The sequence below is a fragment of the Chelmon rostratus genome, chromosome 9, assembly GCF_017976325.1.
Source record: "Chelmon rostratus isolate fCheRos1 chromosome 9, fCheRos1.pri, whole genome shotgun sequence".
Taxonomy (NCBI): Eukaryota; Metazoa; Chordata; class Actinopteri; order Chaetodontiformes; family Chaetodontidae; genus Chelmon; species Chelmon rostratus.
Window position 1 is genome coordinate 14,577,226 of NC_055666.1, and position 24,806 is coordinate 14,602,031.

The window sequence follows — 24,806 nt, forward strand, 5'->3', positions numbered from 1 at the left end:
AAAATCTCCTAAGATTGTGATTGTTTACATCTGAAGTTGTATTAGCCAGGCTTATATCCTGCTCTTTCTTTCGTTCTGATTAAAAAATATTTTATAGTGACATCGTACGTTTACGTTTTTTGACCTCCCGTAAGTGTAAAAACAATTACCTTTGAGCCAAAGCTGACAAAGGCAATAGATGCTGCCACTTTAAGAGTGTCGATCGGTTTCCCTCTCATTGGACGGCAGGTGGATGCTGTGCACCAATAGGATTCAGAACTGTACAAAGCAATCTTGTCCCTGCCCCCCCATTCAGCCCCAGTGCTGTAACATGTAGACTGCAAGCAGCTAGAGGAGAGAAAGCAATGCGCTCGTTTTTTATAATATGAAAATATAACATTTCAGTTAAGAGCCATGCTCTGCAATTATGGACAATTTTCCATTGGAATAAAATCTGCGGTGATGGATTTCTGCAGTGTTCTTCACAATATGTCGATTGGAATTATTGTGTTGTAGCGGACCAAGGATGACAAAGAGAATAGGATACCGAGACTGGAGATGGCAGGCGCTTTGGTGGCATCATTTCTTTCTCTTGTGGAGTACAATAGACGGACAGACGCGCTACAGCATCCCGGAGGAACTAAAACAAGGATCTGTCGTCGGAAATCTAGCCAAAGATCTGGGTTTGGGACTATCTGAGATTTTTGACCGTAAACTGCGCGTCGCCTCTGAGGCTGGTAAGCAGTATTTCAGCGTGGATGCGGGGAAGGGCGAGCTGGTGGTGAATGACAGAATAGACAGAGAGGCTCTATGCGGACAAAGCGCCAGCTGTGTGTTGCCTCTGCAGGTTGTAATTGAAGACCCATTACAACTTTTTCGCGTTGAGGTAGAAATACAGGACATTAATGATAATGCGCCAAGATTTCCATCTAGTGATATCACACTGGAGGTTGCTGAATCGACGGGTTTAGGGGTTCGTTTTCCATTAGAGAGCGCCATAGACCCAGATGTTGGCAGTAATTCATTGAAATCATACACTCTGAGTAAAGATGAATGTTTTAATATTAGAGTTAAAGAAGTTGCCGGCGGACGAAAAGTCCCTGAATTGATTCTAGCAAAAAACTTAGACAGAGAAAAGAGGGCTGTTCATAAGCTCTTGTTGACAGCTCTCGACGGAGGAAACCCAGTGAGATCAGGGACCGCTCAGCTCTCTATCATTGTGCTTGACATCAACGATAATGTTCCAGCTTTTGAGAAAACGTTGTATAAAGTAACTATAAGTGAAAATGCTCCAGAAGGTGCTTTGATAGTACAAACAAAAGCCACTGACATGGACGATGGTCAGAACGGAGAGATAGAATATTCATTTGGGGCTCACACATCAGATACCGTTCTCTCTGTTTTTACTATCGATCAAATATCAGGAACAATATTTCTGAACGGAAAGCTAGATTTCGAAGCAACTGCAAATTATGAATTAGATATAAGCGCTAAAGATAAAGGCAGTCCAAGAATGGAGGGGCACTGTACTGTGCATGTTGATGTTTTGGATGTTAACGATAATGCCCCAGAAATAATACTCACCTCTCATCCAAAGCCTGTGCGCGAAGACTCGGCTAATGGCACCGTAGTAGCTTTAATCAGTGCCCGAGACCTTGACTCCGGTGATAACGGAAAAGTAACATTACAGCTCCCAAAGAAATCTCAATTTGCCCTAAAACCATCGTTTTCTCAGAATTACGCTCTAGTTACCAGTGGTGTTTTAGACAGAGAGCGTTTCTCTGAGTATAATATTGAGATAACAGCCACTGATTCAGGCTCTCCTCCTCTGTCCAGTAAGAAAATGATACCTGTCAGCATCACTGATGTGAATGACAACCCTCCTGTGTTCACTCAGTCCTCCTATAATGTCTGTTTAAAAGAGAATGGGGTTCCAGGTTCGATACTGTACTCAGTATCAGCATCTGACCTGGATTTTGGTGAAAACGCCAAAATCTCTTACTCTATACTGGACTCTAAAGTGCAGGACGTTTCCGTCTCGTCTTATGTTTACATTAACTCAGATAACGGCAGCATCTACAGCATGCACTCGTTTGACTATGAGAAACTGAAGGTGTTTGAGATTCAGGTTCAGGCAAAGGACCAGGGCTCTCCGTCTCTCAGCAGCAACGCCACTGTCCATGTTTTTATCCTGGACCAGAACGACAACGCCCCCGCTGTTATTTACCCGTCCTCCGCCTCCCTGGGCTCCCTCTCTCATCAGAGGATGCCCCGCTCCGCTAAAGCGGGTCACCTGGTTACCAAGGTGACGGCCGTGGACGCCGACTCGGGCCACAACGCCTGGATCTCGTACAAAGTGGCGGAGGCCACAGACGCCTCTCTGTTCACTGTCAATCTGTACACAGGGGAGGTGAGGACTAAACGCGCTGTGTCCGAGCAGGACGACTCCTCTCAGAGGCTGCTTATAGAGGTCAGGGACGACGGGGAACCGGTCCAGTCCGCCACCGTCACGGTGTCCATCCTGCTGGAGGACGGCCTCCATGAGCCCATCTTAGACCTGCGACACAAAGCGTCCGAGCCCAGCAAGAAAACTGGGAGAATGACTCTTTATTTGATTCTGTCTCTGGCCTCGGTGTCCGTGCTGTCTCTGGTGACTTTTCTCATCTTAGCGGTGAAATGCATGAGGAGCAGCAGAAGCAGCGGTAGTTGCTGCATGAGACGGAGCGACTGTGATGATTACAAGAACCCCAACAGAAACCTGCAGATTCAGCTCAACACCGACGGACCTATAAAGTACGTGGAGGTCCTGGGAGGAGACATGTTGTCTCAGAGTCAGTCGTTCAGGTCGTGTATGTCTCCCATGTCAGAGTACAGTGATTTCACTTTGATCAAACCCAGCAGCACCACTGACTTTAAGGAGGTGATCAGTGTTCTGGATGCGTCTTTGCCGGACAGCACCTGGACCTTTGAGAGCCAGCAGGTGAGCTGAAAACATTAATTGATTTCAATAATTGAAAAATACGATTTTGTTTGTTTGTTTGTTTGTTTGTTTGTTTCAAGTTACAAAAGATGGGCAGTGATAATATAGTCAGTTATGAACGTCTGGCAATGTGCAAACAAAATAACTTCTCTCTGTGTACAGTAGTTCATCTGTCGGTCGGGCTGCCTGTCTGCCCTCCTTCACATGTTGTCTCAATTTCAAAGTGGGAAAAACAAAAATATATATAAATATGCAATTGGGTTTTTAGAGAAGGTAAACATAGTTGTGTTTAAGGGCTGCATCAGTTTTGTGTTGCACGCACACACTTGAACAGTTCAGCAACACGAGAGCGGACAGCGACTTTGACATGCAGCCGCCATCATGTGACATGAGAACAGTGTTGATTCATTAACTCTGTACAATTATATTGGCAATGAAAAAACGTTCGATACCTTTTTTTATGCTTTCACAGTTTTTTTTCTGTGATTCAATGGGAATTTTTATCTTTTCAATTAGTTTGATGTACTGACTGCAGGGCACTTTTTAAAATGTTTGACAACTACTGTCCTATATTGTTTGACTTTCAGTCATATTTGTCATAATCATGCCAGATGAAAGCTCACAAAGAGAATAGATGCTGCCCCTTTAACAGTGTCGATCAGGTTCGCTCTTATTGGATGGTGGAAATGGATGCTGTGCACCAATAGGATTCAGAACTGTACAAAGCAATCTTGTCCCTGCCCCCATGCAGCTTTATCACTACAACACTTTGAATGCAATGAGCTCGAGGAGAGACGGTGGCGAGCTCGTGTTTTCTAACATTTAAACATATGAATTTTAGCTTCAGCCATGCTCAGACAGTGTGGATTTTTTTTTTTTCTTTGGGCGTTTTTCCTACTATCATGGATTCCACCTTTGCTATAAACAAAATCGCGATTGGAATTAATGCGTTATAGCGGACCAAGGATGACAAAGAGAATAGGATACCGAGACTGGAGATGGCAGGCGCTTTGGTGGCATCATTTCTTTCTCTTGTGGAGTACAATAGACGGGCAGACGCGCTACAGCATCCCAGAGGAACTAAAACAAGGATCTGTGGTCGGAAATCTAGCCAAAGATCTGGGTTTGGGATTATCTGACATATTTAACCGGAGGCTGAGTGTCGCCTCTGAGGCTGGTAAGCAGTATTTCAGCGTGGATACGGGGAAGGGCGAGCTGGTGGTGAATGACAGAATAGACAGAGAGGCTCTATGCGGACAAAGCGCCAGCTGTGTTCTACCTCTGCAAGTAGTTGTTGAAAATCCTTTGCAGTCTCATCGAATTGAAGTGGAAATCAGAGACACAAATGACAATTCTCCTCGTTTTCTGACACAGGAGATAAACCTTAAAATACCAGAATCAGTTGCGATTGGCAAACGTTTTCCTTTGGAGAGCGCAGAGGACCCTGATGTTGGAAGTAATTCCCTGAAAACGTATTCTCTAAGCAAAAACGACTATTTTTCTCTCAAATTTAAAGACACAAAAAATGGCAAAACTGTTCCAGAATTAGTGTTAGAAAAGCCACTAGACCGGGAAAAGACTGCTGTCCATCAACTGCTGTTAACAGCATTAGATGGAGGAAACCCAGTCACCTCGGGAACCTGTAAGATTATCATTACTGTACTTGATAATAACGACAATTTTCCAATATTCAATGAAAATGAGTACAAAGTGTCTTTAAAGGAAAACAGCACCAAAGGAACATTTGTAATCAAACTCACAGCTACAGATGCCGACGATGGTCTTAATGGTGAAGTTAAATATTCCTTCGGGTCCCGAACACCAGACTATGTGTTATCAATATTTAAAATAAATGACATGACAGGAGAAATTGTATTAAAAGGACCATTAGATTATGAGACATCTAAATCATACCTTATAGATATAACAGCTAAAGACAAAGGCACTCCTGAAATGGAAGGTCACTGTCGTGTGCAGTTGGATGTAGAGGACATAAACGATAATGCTCCAGAAATTGTGCTCACTTCAAAGCCCAGTCCTGTACGCGAAGACGCACCAAGTGGCACAGTTGTGGCTTTAATCAGTGCACGGGACCTTGACTCTGGTGATAACGGTAAAGTGAAATTACAGCTTCCCAAACATTCTCCTTTCACTCTTAAACCATCGTTCTCTAATAATTATGAACTCGTTACCAGTGGTGCTTTAGACCGAGAGAGTTTCTCTGAATACAATATTGAGATAACAGCCACTGATTCAGGCTCTCCTCCTCTGTCCAGTAAGAAAATGATACCTGTCAGCATCACCGATGTGAATGACAACCCTCCTGTGTTCACTCAGTCCCCCTATAATGTCTATTTAAAGGAGAATGGGGTTCCAGGTTCCATACTGTACTCAGTATCAGCATCTGACCTGGATTTTGGTGAAAACGCCAAAATCTCTTACTCTATACCGGAGTCTAGAGTGCAGGGCGTTTCCGTCTCGTCTTATGTTTACATTAACTCAGATAACGGCAGCATCTACAGCATGCACTCGTTTGACTATGAGAAACTGAAGGTGTTTGAGATTCAGGTTCAGGCAAAGGACCAGGGCTCTCCGTCTCTCAGCAGCAACGCCACTGTCCATGTTTTTATCCTGGACCAGAACGACAACGCCCCCGCTGTTATTTATCCGTCCTCCGCCGCCCTGGGCTCCCTCTCTCATCAGAGGATGCCCCGCTCCGCTAAAGCGGGTCACCTGGTTACCAAGGTGACGGCCGTGGACGCCGACTCGGGCCACAACGCCTGGATCTCGTACAAAGTGGCGGAGGCCACAGACGCCTCTCTGTTCACTGTCAATCTGTACACAGGGGAGGTGAGGACTAAACGCGCTGTGTCCGAGCAGGACGACTCCTCTCAGAGGCTGCTTATAGAGGTCAGGGACGACGGGGAACCGGTCCAGTCCGCCACCGTCACGGTGTCCATCCTGCTGGAGGACGGCCTCCATGAGCCCATCTTAGACCTGCGACACAAAGCGTCCGAGCCCAGCAAGAAAACTGGGAGAATGACTCTTTATTTGATTCTGTCTCTGGCCTCGGTGTCCGTGCTGTCTCTGGTGACTTTTCTCATCTTAGCGGTGAAATGCATGAGGAGCAGCAGAAGCAGCGGTAGTTGCTGCATGAGACGGAGCGACTGTGATGATTACAAGAACCCCAACAGAAACCTGCAGATTCAGCTCAACACCGACGGCCCTATAAAGTACGTGGAGGTCCTGGGAGGAGACATGTTGTCTCAGAGTCAGTCGTTCAGGTCGTGTATGTCTCCCATGTCAGAGTACAGTGATTTCACTTTGATCAAACCCAGCAGCACCACTGACTTTAAGGAGGTGATCAGTGTCCTGGATGCGTCTTTGCCTGACAGCACCTGGACCTTTGAGAGCCAGCAGGTGAGCAGAGAGTCTTCTATGTGTATATTCTCAAACTAGGTTCTCTCAATTTACTCCTTTTTTCTGTCTCGTGGATTTCATTTGATGTGATGCATTCAACGTTTTAAAGCATTATCACACTCAGGTTTATACTGTATTTCAAAAACTATTTTTAAGGAAAGTAGAATGGAGTAATATGGTTTTCCCACGTGTGATTGAACTTTGGGATGTAATACTGAAACACCTGCGTTTTCTACGGAAGCCGTTTTAGCCCTTATGCCATGTTTTACAGACTAAGCATCACCACCGTCGCATGCTGCTGCAGCCTGATTGACGTCGTCAGATTTACACAGACTGCCCTTAGTTGCTGTGGGGCTTTAAGAGAGGGTCTGTTTTGTGACCGGATGATTTTCTGATTCAGGGACACGAAATAAGCAAATACAATACTTGTGATGATATACCAGTGATTCATGGCAGTGTAAATTATTTACTTAAAATCTTAGCATGTGGAAGTCTGATGGTTCATTTAGTTCATGTGAATTACATTTTCAGACACCTTTCAAAAATTGATATGAATGTAGTTTTAAAACATTACAGTGTGAATTATTTACAGTGATTGTTGAAACCTTAATAGTTTGAATAAACAAAAATATTTATTCTAATTTGAATAAACTTGTCTAATTTCGTGTAGTTGCTCATTGGAAAAAGCATCCATTTGTTCCGTTTCATTCATATTTGAATTGTAGTGCTGGGTCTTGAACATGCTGCTGTTGCCATCTTATTGGATGCACAGTAGATGCTGTGCACCAATAGCGTTAGGAGTTGTACAAAGAGATCTACTCCTTCCCCCATCATCCACTACTGCTGCCAGTACATTGCTTCGAGTCGAGGTGAGAGGAGGATGCGCTTCAACACTCAGATTAAATGATATAACTTTAAGTTACACGTCAGGATGCGTAAATACGGCTATTTTTGGAGTACAGCAAGTTCATCTTTGGTGGATTTTCACATTGACCTCTTTATTTTGAACAATATTTCCATGGGGAATAACGTCGTATTGTAGCGGACCGGGGATGACAAAGAGAATGGGATACCGAGACTGGAGATGGCAGGCGCTTTGGTGGCATCATTTCTTTCTCTTGTGGAGTACAATAGACGCACAGACGCGTTACAGCATCCCAGAGGAGCTGGAACTTGGCTCTATGGTCGGAAATCTAGCCAAAGATCTGGGTTTGGGACTATCAGACATTTTTGACCGTAAGCTGCGAGTCGCCTCTGAGGCTGGTAAGCAGTATTTCAGCGTGGATGCGGGGAAGGGCGAGCTGGTGGTGAATGACAGAATAGACAGAGAGGCTTTATGCGGACAAAGCGCCAGCTGTGTGCTACCTCTGCAGGTTGTGATAGAGAACCCGCTACAGTTACATCGGATAGAAGTGGAAATAAGAGACGTGAATGACAATGCTCCCAGTTTTCTCAAAAGCGATCATGTAATAGAAATTGCTGAATCTACCGTTGTCGGTGTGCGTTTTCCCTTAGAGAGCGCAGAGGATCCCGATGTTGGTAGTAACGGCTTAAAGACGTACACACTAAGCAAAGACGATTGTTTCACTTTAAAAGTTAAAGAAATTGAAAACGGACGAAAAATACCTGAATTGATATTAAATAAATCATTAGATTATGAGAAAAAAGCCATTCACAACTTGTTTCTTACAGCGATGGATGGAGGAAATCCGGCCAGGTCTGGGACCTCAAAAATAACCGTAAATGTGCTCGATATCAATGATAATGCACCATTATTCGAAAATATTTTTTATAAAATTGCTGTTCAAGAAAACAGTGCAAACGGCTCCTTTGTAATTACAACAAAAGCAACCGACATAGATGAGGGTCCAAATGGAGAGATTGAGTATTCGCTCGGCATACACACACCGCCATCAGTGCTGTCATTATTTCATATGGATGCTGTGACGGGAGATATATTTTTGAAAAACCAGCTAGACCACGAAACTCAAGCCTCATATCGAATAGACATTAGTGCAAAAGACAAAGGTTTGCCCAAAATGGAGGGTCATTGTAGTGTGCAGGTGGATGTCTTAGACGTAAATGACAACGCCCCAGAAATTATCTTGACTTCAAAACCCACTTCTGTGCCCGAGGACTCTCGCAGCGGGACAGTAGTGGCTTTACTCAGCGTCCGTGACCTTGATTCAGGTGATAACGGTAAAGTGACTTTACAGCTCCCTAAACGTTCTCCTTTCACTCTGAAACCCTCCTTTTCCAACAATTACGCACTGGTTACCAGCGGTGTTTTAGACAGAGAGCGTTTCTCTGAATACAATATTGAGATAACAGCCACTGATTCAGGCTCTCCTCCTCTGTCCAGTAAGAAAATGATACCTGTCAGCATCACCGATGTGAATGACAACCCTCCTGTGTTCACTCAGTCCTCCTATAATGTCTATTTAAAAGAGAATGGGGTTCCAGGTTCCATACTGTACTCAGTATCAGCATCTGACCGGGATTTTGGTGAAAACGCCAAAATCTCTTACTCTATCCTGGACTCTAAAGTGCAGGACGTTTCCGTCTCGTCTTATGTTTACATTAACTCAGATAACGGCAGCATCTACAGCATGCACTCGTTTGACTATGAGAAACTGAAGGTGTTTGAGATTCAGGTTCAGGCAAAGGACCAGGGCTCTCCGTCTCTCAGCAGCAACGCCACTGTCCATGTTTTTATCCTGGACCAGAACGACAACGCCCCCGCTGTAATTTATCCGTCCTCCGCCGCCCTGGGCTCCCTCTCTCATCAGAGGATGCCCCGCTCCGCTAAAGCGGGTCACCTGGTTACCAAGGTGACGGCCGTGGACGCCGACTCGGGCCATAACGCCTGGATCTCGTACAAAGTGGCGGAGGCCACAGACGCCTCTCTGTTCATTGTCAATCTGTACACAGGGGAGGTGAGGACTAAACGCGCTGTGTCCGAGCAGGACGACTCCTCTCAGAGGCTGCTTATAGAGGTCAGGGACGACGGGGAACCGGTCCAGTCCGCCACCGTCACGGTGTCCATCCTGCTGGAGGACGGCCTCCATGAGCCCATCTTAGACCTGCGACACAAAGCGTCCGAGCCCAGCAAGAAAACTGGGAGAATGACTCTTTATTTGATTCTGTCTCTGGCCTCGGTGTCCGTGCTGTCTCTGTTGACTTTTCTCATCTTAGCGGTGAAATGCATGAGGAGCAGCAGAAGCAGCGGTAGTTGCTGCATGAGACGGAGCGACTGTGATGATTACAAGAACCCCAACAGAAACCTGCAGATTCAGCTCAACACCGACGGCCCTATAAAGTACGTGGAGGTCCTGGGAGGAGACATGTTGTCTCAGAGTCAGTCGTTCAGGTCGTGTATGTCTCCCATGTCAGAGTACAGTGATTTCACTTTGATCAAACCCAGCAGCACCACTGACTTTAAGGAGGTGATCAGTGTCCTGGATGCGTCTTTGCCTGACAGCACCTGGACCTTTGAGAGCCAGCAGGTGAGCAGATGACAGTTTATTTTAATGTCTCAATAGTTTGTTCAGTTTCCATAATTATAAAGCATACTGTAATGCTTGGTTGTCGTTTGATAATCGCGTTTCATGGTAAGAACTGAAAGCTGACCTGCCCAGCCTTATTTTTATTAGTCTCATATGCTGAAAGATATGAGACTAATAAAAATCTGGTCTTGTTTTTGTTAGTGTACACTTAGTTAATGTTGTTATTAAGTGCGCAATGAAGAATTTTATATATTTACCAACATCTTTCCATAGCATTGCTTCAGCAACTCCAAAAAAGAGAGGCCGAAAAAAGGGCTAAATAGCCCCCAAATAATACGATCTGTGTGCTTTGGTATCATGATGGTCGCAAAAGTTTTTTTTTTTTTTTTTAATATAACCATAGTATAGTGATTTCTGACTTCAAAGACGACTTTTCATACATGCTTTGTGGTGGTGATGGCGTTTTAACTTGGCTTTCCTCCATTCATTTGCTACATATTTTGATCTGAGTAGACACATTATCTTCAGCTGTATAAACTGCGAACTGTTTGAGTAGCGAGGTTGCAAAACCATCACACACAGCAGTGTATCTCGGCCGATTCTTATAAGCGCAGCTGTGTCTTTAAAAGCACCGCTCATCTGCCTTCCTATTGGATGTTAGTGATGGATGCTGTGCACATATCGCATGCAGACTCGTACAAAGAGATCTACCCCCTCCCCCTTGCAGCCTCAGCACTGTAAACGTTAACAATGCAAAGAGCTGGAGGACGGTGGGTGATGCGCGCGTATCTCGGAGCTGAAGAAGAAATCGTTCATTTAAGCTTCAGACATGAACAAAAATGATTCATACGTTTATATGGGAACAGCTAGTGCTCCTTGGAGCTGGATATTAAATTCGTTTTTTTTCTATGGGAAATAACCTATTCTAACGGAGCGGGGATGACAAAGAGAATGGGATACCGAGACTGGAGATGGCAGGCGCTTTGGTGGCATCATTTCTTTCTCTTGTGGAGTACAATAGACGGACAGACGCGTTACAGCATCCCAGAGGAACTAAAACAAGGCTCTGTGGTCGGAAATCTAGCCAAAGATCTGGGTTTGGGACTATCAGACATTTTTAACCGGAGGCTGCGAGTCGCCTCTGAGGCTGGTAAGCAGTATTTCAGCGTGGATGCGGGGAAGGGCGAGCTGGTGGTGAATGACAGAATAGACAGAGAGGCTCTATGCGGACAAAGCTCCAGCTGTGTTCTACCTCTGCAGGTTGTTCTTGAAAACCCTCTAAATTTGCACCGGATCGAGGTGGAAATAAAAGATATAAATGACAACTCGCCTCGTTTTCATACGAAAGAATTGTCCTTAAAAATTTCTGAATCGGCAGCAGTGGGAACTCGTTTTCCCCTGGAAGGTGCAGAAGATTTTGACGTTGGCAGTAATTCGGTTAAATCCTACATGTTGACTAAAAACGACTGTTTCACTCTAAAAATGAAGGAGGTCGAGGACGGAAAAACAGTCCCGGAGTTAGTGTTAGAGAAACCCCTTGACCGAGAGAAGAAAGCAGTACATCAGCTCCTGCTTACTGCATTAGACGGCGGAAATCCAGTCATGTCTGGCACCTCAGAGATCACAATCACAGTGTTGGACATAAATGATAACTTTCCAGTTTTTGATAAGAATGTATATAAGGTTTCATTAGGGGAAAATACCGCAAAAGATACGTTTGTTGTCAAAATCACAGCAACTGATGCTGACGAGGGTCCGAACGCTGAAATTCAATTCTCTTTTGGCTCGCGGACACCGGATTCAGTCTCATCAGTATTTGAAATAAATTCACTAACAGGGGAAATACATTTGAAAGGAGACTTAGATTATGAAAGGGCCTCCTCCTACAAAATTGAAATAACTGCGAAAGACAAAGGGGTTCCCGAAATGGAGAGCCATTGTCGTTTACAAATAGATGTTGTAGATGTTAATGATAACACTCCAGAAATTGTTCTCACCTCTGAACCGCAGTCGGTGCGAGAAGACGCACCAAGTGGCACAGTGGTGGCGTTGCTCAACGCACGCGATGCTGACTCCGGTAATAATAGCAAAGTAACACTGCATTTGCCCAAAGGTTCTCCTTTCACTCTAAAGCCGTCATTTTCCAACAATTACGCACTGGTTACCAGCGGTGCTTTAGACAGAGAACGTTTCTCTGAATATAATATTGAGATAACAGCCACTGATTCAGGCTCTCCTCCTATGTCCAGTAAGAAAATGATACCTGTCAGCATCACAGATGTGAATGACAACCCTCCTGTGTTCACTCAGTCCTCCTATAATGTCTATTTAAAGGAGAATGGGGTTCCAGGTTCCATACTGTACTCAGTATCAGCATCTGACCTGGATTTTGGTGAAAACGCCAAAATCTCTTACTCTATACTGGACTCCAAAGTGCAGGACGTTTCCGTCTCGTCTTATGTTTACATTAACTCAGATAACGGCAGCATCTACAGCATGCACTCGTTTGACTATGAGAAACTGAAGGTGTTTGAGATTCAGGTTCAGGCAAAGGACCAGGGCTCTCCGTCTCTCAGCAGCAACGCCACTGTCCATGTTTTTATCCTGGACCAGAACGACAACGCCCCCGCTGTTATTTACCCGTCCTCCGCCGCCCTGGGCTCCCTCTCTCATCAGAGGATGCCCCGCTCCGCTAAAGCGGGTCACCTGGTTACCAAGGTGACGGCCGTGGACGCCGACTCGGGCCACAACGCCTGGATCTCGTACAAAGTGGCGGAGGCCACAGATGCCTCTCTGTTCACTGTCAATCTGTACACAGGGGAGGTGAGGACTAAACGCGCTGTGTCCGAGCAGGACGACTCCTCTCAGAGGCTGCTTATAGAGGTCAGGGACGACGGGGAACCGGTCCAGTCCGCCACCGTCACGGTGTCCATCCTGCTGGAGGACGGCCTCCATGAGCCCATCTTAGACCTGCGACACAAAGCGTCCAAGCCCAGCAAGAAAACTGGGAGAATGACTCTTTATTTGATTCTGTCTCTGGCCTCGGTGTCCGTGCTGTCTCTGTTGACTTTTCTCATCTTAGCGGTGAAATGCATGAGGAGCAGCAGAAGCAGCGGTAGTTGCTGCATGAGACGGAGCGACTGTGATGATTACAAGAACCCCAACAGAAACCTGCAGATTCAGCTCAACACCGACGGACCTATAAAGTACGTGGAGGTCCTGGGAGGAGACATGTTGTCTCAGAGTCAGTCGTTCAGGTCGTGTATGTCTCCCATGTCAGAGTACAGTGATTTCACTTTGATCAAACCCAGCAGCACCACTGACTTTAAGGAGGTGATCAGTGTCCTGGATGCGTCTTTGCCCGACAGCACCTGGACCTTTGAGAGCCAGCAGGTGAGCAGATGACAATAGTAGACCTAGTCTGTGACATTTTCTTATCGGTGTTTGCAATTTTTTGTAAACTGTGAATACTTAGCTGCCGTCTGATAAGGTAATGGTGCTTAAGAAACGTGTGATACAAATAATCAGTCACAAGCACGTGTTCTTTCTTTTCTTTTTTCTTTTCCTTTTTACATGCCTTTAATATATTTGGCTCTTTGGTGATGCTTCCTCTTGGTTGTCATACATGTTTATTCTCATAATATAGCATCTTGTTATATTATCATTTCATTCAGGCATTATTGCCAGTTTAATAATGTGAAGATACTGAGATTTTCATCTCTACGTCTTCATTTCAAAGTGTCAACACATCAAAACTATTACATGCTTTGTTACTCATGTATTTTCTGTTTGTTTTCAAATGTCACCCTGCCAGTTTTTGTCTCTGCTATGAAGGCCTACCTTGTGTCAAAGTTCAGGTTTTGTCGTTAGTTTGTTTCTGTATTTTAGTTCTGTGAATGGCACTTTGTTTCAGCACCACAGAGTTGGACAGCGAAACCCTGATTAGGCTTGCTCATAGCTGCTCTCAGGAACTGAACTGAACAATAATATTACTTTTCCTCATTCAAAACATAAAGCAGTCATTGTTTTTAATCAAAAGTTCGAAGATCTGGAACACAGGCACTATTTGTAGTTTTCAGATCAAATTTAATTTAATTTGCATTAACATGGTTAACAGTTGCCATCGCATCATTTCTTTTTACACACTCTCAGTGCTTCGAGGCAGAGTCTTTCAAGGGCGGCTGTGTCTTTAAAAGCAATGCTCACCCCCTTCTTATTGGATGGTTGAGATGGATGTTGTGCACCAATGAAACGTAGAACTGTACAAAGAGATCTACTCCCTCCCCCATGCAGCTAAAAGCACCGTGCACATTTTCATTGCAAGGAGCTGGATGAGAGGGAGTGATGGTCTTGTCGGAATTTTAAAAAGAAGAATCTTCAATTAGTTTTTAGTATGAAGCAATTTTGGATCGTTGTTTTGGATTGATGCTTTACGGCAATGGATGGTAACTATTTGCTTTTCGATTACCTCAATGGGAAATAATTCTCACGGAGCGGGGATGACAAAGACAATAGGATACCGAGACTGGAGATGGCAGGCGCTTTGGTGGCATCATTTCTTTCTCTTGTGGAGTACAATAGACGGGCAGACACGTTACAGCATCCCAGAGGAACTAAAACAGGGCTCTGTGGTCGGAAATCTAGCCAAAGATCTGGGTTTGGGACTATCTGAGATTTTTGACCGTAAACTGCGAGTCGCCTCTGAGGCTGGTAAGCAGTATTTCAGCGTGGATGCGGGGAAGGGCGAGCTGGTGGTGAATGACAGAATAGACAGAGAGGCTCTATGCGGACAAAGCGCCAGCTGTGTGTTGACTCTGCAAGTGGTCATTGATAAACCGTTACAATTATACCGGGTTGAGGTGGAAATACAAGATATCAATGATAACTCTCCAGTATTCCCTTCACAAGATATTACATTAGAAATATCCGAGTCGACAGCAGCAGGGGCACGTTTTCCAGTCGAGAGTGCACAGGATCTTGATGTTGGAGTGAATTCCGTGAGGTCGTATACAATAAGTAAAGATGACTTTTTTAGTTTAAAGATTAAAGATGTGTCAGGTGGGAGGAAAGTCCCAGAACTAGTCCTGTCTAAAGCTCTCGACAGGGAGAGAAAAGCTAGACATCATCTACAACTAACAGCTCTGGATGGGGGAAGCCCAGCGAAATCTGGGACCTCACAAATAATTATAAATGTTCTTGATATTAATGATCATTTTCCCGTGTTTGAGAAAAATGTTTACAAAGTCTCCATCAGCGAAAATAGCGTACACGGTGCATCGATCCTAAAACTTACAGCAAACGATACTGATGAAGGTCCGAATGGAGAAGTGGAGTATTCATTTGGAACCCACACACCGGATATTGTTCTATCTGTTTTTGATATTGATTCATTAACCGGGGAAATACGTCTGATAGGGACGTTAGATTTCGAAACAATTGCAAATTATGAAATAGACATTTGCGCACGAGACAAAGGAACTCCGAGAATGGAGGGACATTGCACTGTCCACATCGAGGTGCTAGATGTGAATGATAATGCTCCGAATATATTTCTGACCTCCCAACCAAACTCTGTGCCTGAGGACGCACCAAGTGGGACTGTAGTAGCTTTAATCAGTGCACGAGACCTTGACTCCGCTGATAACGGTAAAGTGAAATTACAGCTTCCCAAGAGATCTCCTTTTAATCTGAAACCATCGTTTTCTGATAATTACGCACTGGTTACCGGCGGTGCTTTAGACAGAGAGCGTTTCTCTGAGTATAATATTGAGATAACAGCCACCGATTCAGGCTCTCCTCCTCTGTCGACGAAAAAGACTATAAATGTCAGCATCACTGATGTGAATGACAACCCTCCTGTGTTCACTCAGTCCTCCTATAATGTCTATTTAAAAGAGAATGGGGTTCCAGGTTCCATACTGTACTCAGTATCAGCATCTGACCTGGATTTTGGTGAAAACGCCAAAATCTCTTACTCTATACTGGACTCTAAAGTGCAGGACGTTTCCGTCTCGTCTTATGTTTACATTAACTCAGATAACGGCAGCATCTACAGCATGCACTCGTTTGACTATGAGAAACTGAAGGTGTTTGAGATTCAGGTTCAGGCAAAGGACCAGGGCTCTCCGTCTCTCAGCAGCAACGCCACTGTCCATGTTTTTATCCTGGACCAGAACGACAACGCCCCCGCTGTAATTTACCCGTCCTCCGCCGCCCTGGGCTCCCTCTCTCATCAGAGGATGCCCCGCTCCGCTAAAGCGGGTCACCTGGTTACCAAGGTGACGGCCGTGGACGCCGACTCGGGCCACAACGCCTGGATCTCGTACAAAGTGGCGGAGGCCACAGACGCCTCTCTGTTCACTGTCAATCTGTACACAGGGGAGGTGAGGACTAAACGCGCTGTGTCCGAGCAGGACGACTCCTCTCAGAGGCTGCTTATAGAGGTAAGGGACGACGGGGAACCGGTCCAGTCCGCCACCGTCACGGTGTCCATCCTGCTGGAGGACGGCCTCCATGAGCCCATCTTAGACCTGCGACACAAAGCGTCCGAACCCAGCAAGAAAACTGGGAGAATGACTCTTTATTTGATTCTGTCTCTGGCCTCGGTGTCCGTGCTGTCTCTGGTGACTTTTCTCATCTTAGCGGTGAAATGCATGAGGAGCAGCAGAAGCAGCGGTAGTTGCTGCATGAGACGGAGCGACTGTGATGATTACAAGAACCCCAACAGAAACCTGCAGATTCAGCTCAACACCGACGGCCCTATAAAGTACGTGGAGGTCCTGGGAGGAGACATGTTGTCTCAGAGTCAGTCGTTCAGGTCGTGTATGTCTCCCATGTCAGAGTACAGTGATTTCACTTTGATCAAACCCAGCAGCACCACTGACTTTAAGGAGGTGATCAGTGTCCTGGATGCGTCTTTGCCGGACAGCACCTGGACCTTTGAGAGCCAGCAGGTGAGCTGAAAACAATAGACCTGCTTTACACATTTTCAGTCTTCACTGGCTTAGAAGTTTTGTTTTTAACGTACAAACCGGTGTCCACGAATGTGTACTAATGAGGTAAATATGGAGATATGTTTTTTATTTTATTTCATTGACGTTTTTTTGTGTGTTGGCAGCTTCAGGTGTGTGATTTGATTTTAACTTTAGTGAAATCAAAACTGCCATTTCAACGTATTAGATGGTGATACTCTTTTCGTAATGATCAGTGCCCCCATTTAAACCTGCGATGCAATACGTGTTGAAAGAATTTTGATCCCTTCTGCAGAGAATGCACTTTGATATGTGATGAAACTTGCTTTGTTATTTCATAGCTGTCTATATGCAACTTAACATAAATATCAGTCTATTAGAAAGGGAAAAATGCTTTTGTTTGTATTGTCGAGAAATATGTATTGTTTGAAACAATTTTTTTTTCTCCAAAGGAGGAATTTTAAACATCATTTTTAAATTACCACATTTTTTCTGAGAAGAATTGTACATGCCCATCATTTCCATTATGTTTATTAGACTCCTCTCTCGTACAGTATTTCTTAAATATTATAATGAACTGAATATTTGAAAACGATTTTTATCAATCTTCCAATAGTTGTTCATTAGTTTTCAGCATTCGTTTAATATAGTCAAGCTTTATTCTGGCAGCAGTAGTGAATGAAGATAATATGTCGAGTGGATTTTCGTTTCTGGAATATAGATCAGTTATTCTTTTCATGTGTTCCATTTAAATTCGAGTTTATACAAAGAGAAATATCACACATGTCTGACTTACCCTTGTATCATCTCTCTTGATACGTATTGCAACGGAGGGGGTGCAGTGGCCTCAACAGCACTGCTAGCTCTCTGTGATTGGATAACAGATTGATGCTGTGATCCAATAGCATGCGGGACTGTACAAAGAGATCTACTCCATCCTCCCCTTCAGTCTCACCACGGTAACCCTCACAGTGCTCAGAGCTGGTGAGGAGATGCGTTCATCAGAAGGCGTCCGGAATTTAGGCCTTTCTATTAGTACCAATTATTTAGAGATTTATTTTTGACGGAATGTCCATCCTGGCAATGGAATTAATGTCGAGCTGGTTATGTGAACAAAACCTCGATGGGAAATAACCTATTCTAACGGAGCGGGGATGACAAAGAGAATGGGATACCGAGACTGGAGATGGCAGGCGCTTTGGTGGCATCATTTCTTTCTCTTGTGGAGTACAATAGACGCACAGACGCGTTACAGCATCCCGGAGGAACTAAAACAGGGCTCTGTGGTCGGAAATCTAGCCAAAGATCTGGGTTTGGGATTATCAGACATTTTTGACCGGAGGCTGAGTGTCGCCTCTGAGGCTGGTAAGCAGTATTTCAGCGTGGATGCGGGGAAGGGCGAGCTGGTGGTGAATGACAGAATAGACAGAGAGGCTTTATGTGGACAAAGCGCCAGCTGTGTTCTACCTCTGCAGTTAGTAGTAGAGAACCCGTTACATCTTTATCGGATAGAGATAGAAATAAGAGACGTGAATGATAATTCTCCGAGTTTTCTCAGCAAAGAAAGAAATCTGAAAATAGCGGAGCTGACAGCGGTGGGTGCACGCTACCCCTTGGAGACCGCACAGGACCTCGACGTGGGTAGTAACTCACTAAAGACGTACAGTCTTAGCAAAGATGAGTGTTTTAGTTTGAAAATTAAAGATTTGGCTAATGGGAGAAGAGTGCCAGAGCTTGTATTAGAGAAACCGCTTGACAGAGAAAAGCAAAACATCCATGAATTACTGTTGACAGCGTTAGATGGGGGTAATCCTGTCAAAACCGGAACGTCAAAGATTATAGTGAACGTTTTAGACAACAACGACAATGTTCCTATTTTCAAAAAGTCGCTGTATAAAATAACTTTGCCTGAAAATAGTCAGAGTGGCTTCATGCTCGCAAAGGTTGAAGCAACAGACGCAGACGAGGGTGTCAATGGAGAGGTTGAATACTCATTTGCTGAACATACACCCGATACATTGTTGTCTATTTTTGAGATTAACTCCGTAACAGGAGAAATTTTCCTGAGAGGACAATTAGATTATGAAAAAGCTGCAACACATGAAATAGATATTACAGCAAAAGACAAAGGCATTCCTGAAATGGAAGGTCATTGTCGTGTGCAGGTGGAGGTAATAGACATTAATGATAATGCTCCAGAAATTGTTATCACTTCAAAACCAAGCCAAGTACCTGAGGACGCACCAAGTGGCACAGTAGTGGCTTTGCTCACTGCTCGGGACCTCGACTCCGGTGAAAATGGCAAAGTGACACTGCAGCTTCCCAGAGGTTCTCCTTTAACCCTCAAACCTTCATTTTCTAATAACTATGCGCTGGTTACAATAGGCGGTCTAGACAGAGAGGGTTTCTCTGAGTATAATATTGAGATAACAGCCACTGATTCAGGCTCTCCTCCTCTGTCCAGTAAGAAAATGATACCTGTCAGCATCACTGATGTGAATGACAACCCTCCTGTGTTCACTCAGTCCTCCTATAATGTCTATTTAAAAGAGAATGGGGTTCCAGGTTCCATACTGTACTCAGTATCAGCATCTGACCGGGATTTTGGTGAAAACGCCAAAATCTCTTACTCTATACTGGACTCTAAAGTGCAGGACGTTTCCGTCTCGTCTTATGTTTACATTAACTCAGATAACGGCAGCATCTACAGCATGCACTCGTTTGACTATGAGAAACTGAAGGTGTTTGAGATTCAGGTTCAGGCAAAGGACCAGGGCTCTCCGTCTCTCAGCAGCAACGCCACTGTCCATGTTTTTATCCTGGACCAGAACGACAACGCCCCCGCTGTTATTTACCCGTCCTCCGCCGCCCTGGGCTCCCTCTCTCATCAGAGGATGCCCCGCTCCGCTAAAGCGGGTCACCTGGTTACCAAGGTGACGGCCGTGGACGCCGACTCGGGCCACAACGCCTGGATCTCGTACAAAGTGGCGGAGGCCACAGATGCCTCTCTGTTCACTGTCAATCTGTACACAGGGGAGGTGAGGACTAAACGCGCTGTGTCCGAGCAGGACGACTCCTCTCAGAGGCTGCTTATAGAGGTCAGGGACGACGGGGAACCGGTCCAGTCCGCCACCGTCACGGTGTCCATCCTGCTGGAGGACGGCCTCCATGAGCCCATCTTAGACCTGCGACACAAAGCGTCCGAGCCCAGCAAGAAAACTGGGAGAATGACTCTTTATTTGATTCTGTCTCTGGCCTCGGTGTCCGTGCTGTCTCTGGTGACTTTTCTCATCTTAGCGGTGAAATGCATGAGGAGCAGCAGAAGCAGCGGTAGTTGCTGCATGAGACGGAGCGACTGTGATGATTACAAGAACCCCAACAGAAACCTGCAGATTCAGCTCAACACCGACGGCCCTATAAAGTACGTGGAGGTCCTGGGAGGAGACATGTTGTCTCAGAGTCAGTCGTTCAGGTCGTGTATGTCTCCCATGTCAGAGTACAGTGATTTCACTTTGATCAAACCCAGCAGCACCACTGACTTTAAGGAGGTGATCAGTGTCCTGGATGCGTCTTTGCCGGACAGCACCTGGACCTTTGAGAGCCAGCAGGTAAGCAGTGAGTGTAACAAACATTCACATATCCAGTTTGTAAGACTATAACTAACAGAAACCGCAAAGAAAGCAGTGAGTGAAATAATTCGCATTGACAAAAGTGTTCAACGGAGACATTTGTGACTAGTTGACATATTTGAAAAGAAAATATTAAATCTATATCCTAATTAAAACTTTAGCTAATTTGTCTTGTCGACTTCAACAACTTTTATGGCACAGCGGATGTTACCATTTGGCCTGAAAAGTGTGTTGGATGTTAAACAGCTTTTCGAGCTGAGCGTTTCAGCACTACAGCGGTGGACAGCGACTCTGACCCATGAGCCGCACAGAGGGGACATTAATATTGTTGTTGTTGGCCTTTTCTCAACGTGAAACACCTAAACTACATGAAAATGTAACTAATGCACTTTTACTGTAGTTATCGGTTTACATAAACCCAGATGTTGCATTATTCATTACTAATGTAAGCCGAGGAAAAGACATTTGGTTTCAGTCAAACCGAATGTGAACAGTTTATATTATTTTTATGATGTACAAACTTTGATGTCAATACATTTATTTATTTTACATTTATATAACTCGTCTCAATGTTGATCTGCTCCCTCCTGGTGGTGTGTCACTTGGTTTGTCATGACAATGCAGAAGAGTGTGTCTTCTACGATGCTGCTCAGATCTCCTTTCATTGGATGTGAGAGGTGGATGTGAGAGGTGGATGCTGTGCACCAATAGCATTCAGAACTGTACAAAGAGATCTACTCCCTCCCCCATGCAGCTTCAGCACCAAAACCACAATGCTCGGAGTGGGAGGAGAGTAGGTAAATGGTTCATACTCGGAGTATGAGATTATATCTTAATTTAATTTTTGACCATGAACAGGTCTCTTTTTAACGGGATATCACGCACTCGGAATATGGATTTTGACCTTCTGTCCTCTGTTCTCGTGGATTGGAAATGATGCATTTTACTGAATCGGGGATGACAAAGAGAATGGGATACCGAGACTGGAGATGGCAGGCGCTTTGGTGGCATCATTTCTTTCTCTTGTGGAGTACAATAGACGCACAGACGCGTTACAGCATCCCAGAGGAACTAAAACAGGGCTCTGTGGTCGGAAATCTAGCCAAAGATCTGGGTTTGGGACTATCTGAGATTTCTGAACGCAAATTGCGAGTCGCCTCTGAGGCTGGTAAGCAGTATTTCAGCGTGGATGCGGGGAAGGGCGAGCTGGTGGTGAATGACAGAATAGACAGAGAGGCTTTATGCGGACAAAGCGCCAGCTGTGTTCTACCTCTGCAAGTGGTTATTGAGGACCCGCTGCAGTTACATCGAATTGAGGTAGAAATAAGAGATACTAATGACAATTCTCCAAGTTTCCTTTCAAATGAATTATCTTTAAAAATAGCCGAATTAGCTTTAGTGGGTACCCGCTTTCCTTTGGAGAGCGCAACGGACCCTGACGTTGGAACGAATTCCTTAAAATCATACACTCTCAGTAAAAACGAGTGTTGTTCGCTAAAAATAAAAGAAATAGAGGGTGGTAAGACCGTTCCGGAACTTGTTTTAGAAAAGCCTCTAGATCGAGAGAAGAAAGCTGTTCACAAAATCTTACTGACAGCATTAGACGGTGGGAATCCAGTCAGATCCGGTACCTCACAAATAACCATAAATGTGCTTGATATCAATGATAATTTTCCGGTGTTTGAAAAAAACGTTTACAAAGTGTCCCTGGATGAAAAAAGTATCAAGGGAGCTGTGATTATCAAGCCCAAAGCAACAGATGCAGATGAAGGTCTAAATGGAGAAATTGAATTCTCATTTGGCTCTCGGACACCAGATTCTGTGTTGTCAATCTTCGATATTCACCCTTTAACAGGTGAAATCACTCTGAAAGGAGAATTAGACTATGAAACTACAAAGTCATATGACATTGATGTAACTGCAAAAGATAAAGGCAGTCCTGAAATGGAGGGTCATTGTCGCGTGCAGGTTGATATTACTGATTTCAATGATAATGTGCCAGAAATTGTTTTCACTTCTCAGCCAAAGCCAGTGCGCGAGGACGCACCGAGTGGCACCGTCGTTGCTTTGATCAGTGCGCGAGACCTTGACTCCGGTGATAACGGTAAAGTAACGTTACAACTCACCAAAGGCTCTCCTTTTAATTTGAAACCGTCATTTTCTAACAACTACGCACTGGTTACCAGTGGTGCTTTAGACAGAGAGCGTTTCTCTGAATACAATATTGAGATAACAGCCACTGATTCAGGCTCTCCTCCGCTGTCCAGTAAGAAAATGATACCTGTCAGCATCACTGATGTGAATGACAACCCCCCTGTGTTCACTCAGTCCTCCTATAATGTCTATTTAAAAGAGAATGGGGTTCCAGGTTCGATACTGTACTCAGTATCAGCATCTGACCGGGATTTTGGTGAAAACGCCAAAATCTCTTACTCTATACTGGACTCTAAAGTGCAGGACGTTTCCGTCTCGTCTTATGTTTACATTAACTCAGATAACGGCAGCATCTACAGCATGCACTCGTTTGACTATGAGAAACTGAAGGTGTTTGAGATTCAGGTTCAGGCAAAGGACCAGGGCTCTCCGTCTCTCAGCAGCAACGCCACTGTCCATGTTTTTATCCTGGACCAGAACGACAACGCCCCCGCTGTAATTTACCCGTCCTCCGCCGCCCTGGGCTCCCTCTCTCATCAGAGGATGCCCCGCTCCGCTAAAGCGGGTCACCTGGTTACCAAGGTGACGGCCGTGGACGCCGACTCGGGCCATAACGCCTGGATCTCGTACAAAGTGGCGGAGGCCACAGACGCCTCTCTGTTCACTGTCAATCTGTACACAGGGGAGGTGAGGACTAAACGCGCTGTGTCCGAGCAGGACGACTCCTCTCAGAGGCTGCTTATAGAGGTCAGGGACGACGGGGAACCGGTCCAGTCCGCCACCGTCACGGTGTCCATCCTGCTGGAGGACGGCCTCCATGAGCCCATCTTAGACCTGCGACACAAAGCGTCCGAGCCCAGCAAGAAAACTGGGAGAATGACTCTTTATTTGATTCTGTCTCTGGCCTCGGTGTCCGTGCTGTCTCTGGTGACTTTTCTCATCTTAGCGGTGAAATGCATGAGGAGCAGCAGAAGCAGCGGTAGTTGCTGCATGAGACGGAGCGACTGTGATGATTACAAGAACCCCAACAGAAACCTGCAGATTCAGCTCAACACCGACGGCCCTATAAAGTACGTGGAGGTCCTGGGAGGAGACATGTTGTCTCAGAGTCAGTCGTTCAGGTCGTGTATGTCTCCCATGTCAGAGTACAGTGATTTCACTTTGATCAAACCCAGCAGCACCACTGACTTTAAGGAGGTGATCAGTGTCCTGGATGCGTCTTTGCCGGACAGCACCTGGACCTTTGAGAGCCAGCAGGTGAGCTGAAAACCACAAAGCATTGTGTGATGTTGTTTGTGGGCTGAACAGAATTCTCCTTATTCTGATTTTCTTTCCTCTTAATTGGCTGTTCAGCAGCTGTTCTCTCTGTATTTATTTGCTTGACTGTGGGTGGACATAGCAAAAGTGTGTCCTGATTCTCTGTGATGGAAACCAAATCACACAAACTCGGTACAAGCTTAAGTGTTTATGGCTGACCTCGGGTCAGCACAGGGTGGGCTGCAATTCCTGTTTATAACATACTGGTCATGACAAAGCACATTCATTATATCACTGTAGCTATCAAATCTATGATGTAAACATACCTGCTGGTTTATTAAAAGTAAAGTAAGTAAGTAAAGTAAAAAGTTTGGTTTTGCTACAAAACCGTAATGTAATGTGTTATTTCACTGAATGATTCTATACCCTGGCTTAAACATATTTCATATTTACATCAATTTCATGATGCACTTCTGTATGTAAAAATGTAAATGTTCATCTTCAGTTTAAATCGTGAGGTTAAAAGGAGATTCGGGTTTCTTTCACTGGCCAATTCATACATTCCTTTGTATTGTTTGCAACAATAAAGCTTTAGTGTTACTTTTTCTGATAAAACAAAATCATTATTTCACTTCAAATTGTCTACTTCTGTAGCTTCCATAAATTTTAAAATAATTTGTACTGTAGTATATTTTGTTGTATTTTGAAATATTTTGTCGAACGTCTTAACTTTATCACGAAGCCCCATTTAAGCCTTCTCTTGATGTGGGCTTTGGGAGGGGGGGGGGGCAGTTTGGAAACCATGCCCCCCTGCGGATACAAATAGCATTGCTATAAATAACAGCTGCTTGATACGCTGACCATGAGGAGTTCACAATGAGAGCACGTGAACTTTTCAATGAATCTTACA

General features: G+C 44.8%; 7 protein-coding genes across 12 annotated transcripts in view; all 7 read left to right on the forward strand.

The window, feature by feature from the left end:
* Positions 1-24,806, forward strand: part of LOC121611202 (protocadherin gamma-C5-like) — a 214,934-nt gene that overhangs the window by 174,905 nt on the left and 15,223 nt on the right. For 2 of the 6 annotated variants that reach the window (XM_041943630.1, XM_041943631.1), the window contains exon 1: positions 21,422-23,896. The exons of the other annotated variants lie outside the window; for them this stretch is intronic. In XM_041943630.1, coding sequence (XP_041799564.1) covers positions 21,422-23,896 — 2,475 coding nt within the window. Of the gene's footprint in view, positions 1-21,421; positions 23,897-24,806 lie in introns of those variants that run through there. 6 annotated transcript variants of the gene reach the window in all.
* LOC121611214 (protocadherin gamma-C5-like) lies at positions 500-2,968 on the forward strand. The gene has a single exon (XM_041943650.1). It carries the CDS (start codon positions 506-508, stop codon positions 2,966-2,968), a length of 2,463 nt encoding a protein of 820 aa, XP_041799584.1. The 5' UTR covers positions 500-505.
* On the forward strand, positions 3,905-6,418 carry LOC121612004 (protocadherin gamma-C5-like). The gene has a single exon (XM_041944746.1). The coding sequence runs from the start codon at positions 3,905-3,907 to the stop codon at positions 6,416-6,418; it is 2,514 nt and encodes an 837-aa protein (XP_041800680.1).
* On the forward strand, positions 7,426-9,897 carry LOC121612005 (protocadherin gamma-C5-like). Its single transcript, XM_041944748.1, has one exon. The coding sequence runs from the start codon at positions 7,432-7,434 to the stop codon at positions 9,895-9,897; it is 2,466 nt and encodes an 821-aa protein (XP_041800682.1). The 5' UTR covers positions 7,426-7,431.
* LOC121611204 (protocadherin gamma-C5-like) lies at positions 10,825-13,290 on the forward strand. The gene has a single exon (XM_041943640.1). The coding sequence runs from the start codon at positions 10,825-10,827 to the stop codon at positions 13,288-13,290; it is 2,466 nt and encodes an 821-aa protein (XP_041799574.1).
* On the forward strand, positions 14,328-16,847 carry LOC121611203 (protocadherin gamma-C5-like). The gene has a single exon (XM_041943639.1). The coding sequence runs from the start codon at positions 14,328-14,330 to the stop codon at positions 16,845-16,847; it is 2,520 nt and encodes an 839-aa protein (XP_041799573.1).
* LOC121612006 (protocadherin gamma-C5-like) lies at positions 17,993-20,787 on the forward strand. The gene is made up of 2 exons (XM_041944749.1): positions 17,993-20,471; positions 20,732-20,787. The coding sequence occupies exons 1-2, from the start codon at positions 18,011-18,013 to the stop codon at positions 20,785-20,787; spliced, it is 2,517 nt and encodes an 838-aa protein (XP_041800683.1). The 5' UTR covers positions 17,993-18,010.

Bases quoted from the DNA above. Each gene is read 5' to 3' on its own strand.
- LOC121611214 (XM_041943650.1), top strand. From the start codon at position 506: ATGACAAAGAGAATAGGATACCGAGACTGGAGATGGCAGGCGCTTTGG.
- LOC121612004 (XM_041944746.1), top strand. From the start codon at position 3,905: ATGCGTTATAGCGGACCAAGGATGACAAAGAGAATAGGATACCGAGAC.
- LOC121612005 (XM_041944748.1), top strand. From the start codon at position 7,432: ATGACAAAGAGAATGGGATACCGAGACTGGAGATGGCAGGCGCTTTGG.
- LOC121611204 (XM_041943640.1), top strand. From the start codon at position 10,825: ATGACAAAGAGAATGGGATACCGAGACTGGAGATGGCAGGCGCTTTGG.
- LOC121611203 (XM_041943639.1), top strand. From the start codon at position 14,328: ATGGTAACTATTTGCTTTTCGATTACCTCAATGGGAAATAATTCTCAC.
- LOC121612006 (XM_041944749.1), top strand. From the start codon at position 18,011: ATGACAAAGAGAATGGGATACCGAGACTGGAGATGGCAGGCGCTTTGG. The intron at 20,472-20,731 runs GTGAGTGTAACA...GATGTTAAACAG, and splicing joins TGAGAGCCAGCAGGTAAGCA to CTTTTCGAGCTGAGCGTTTC.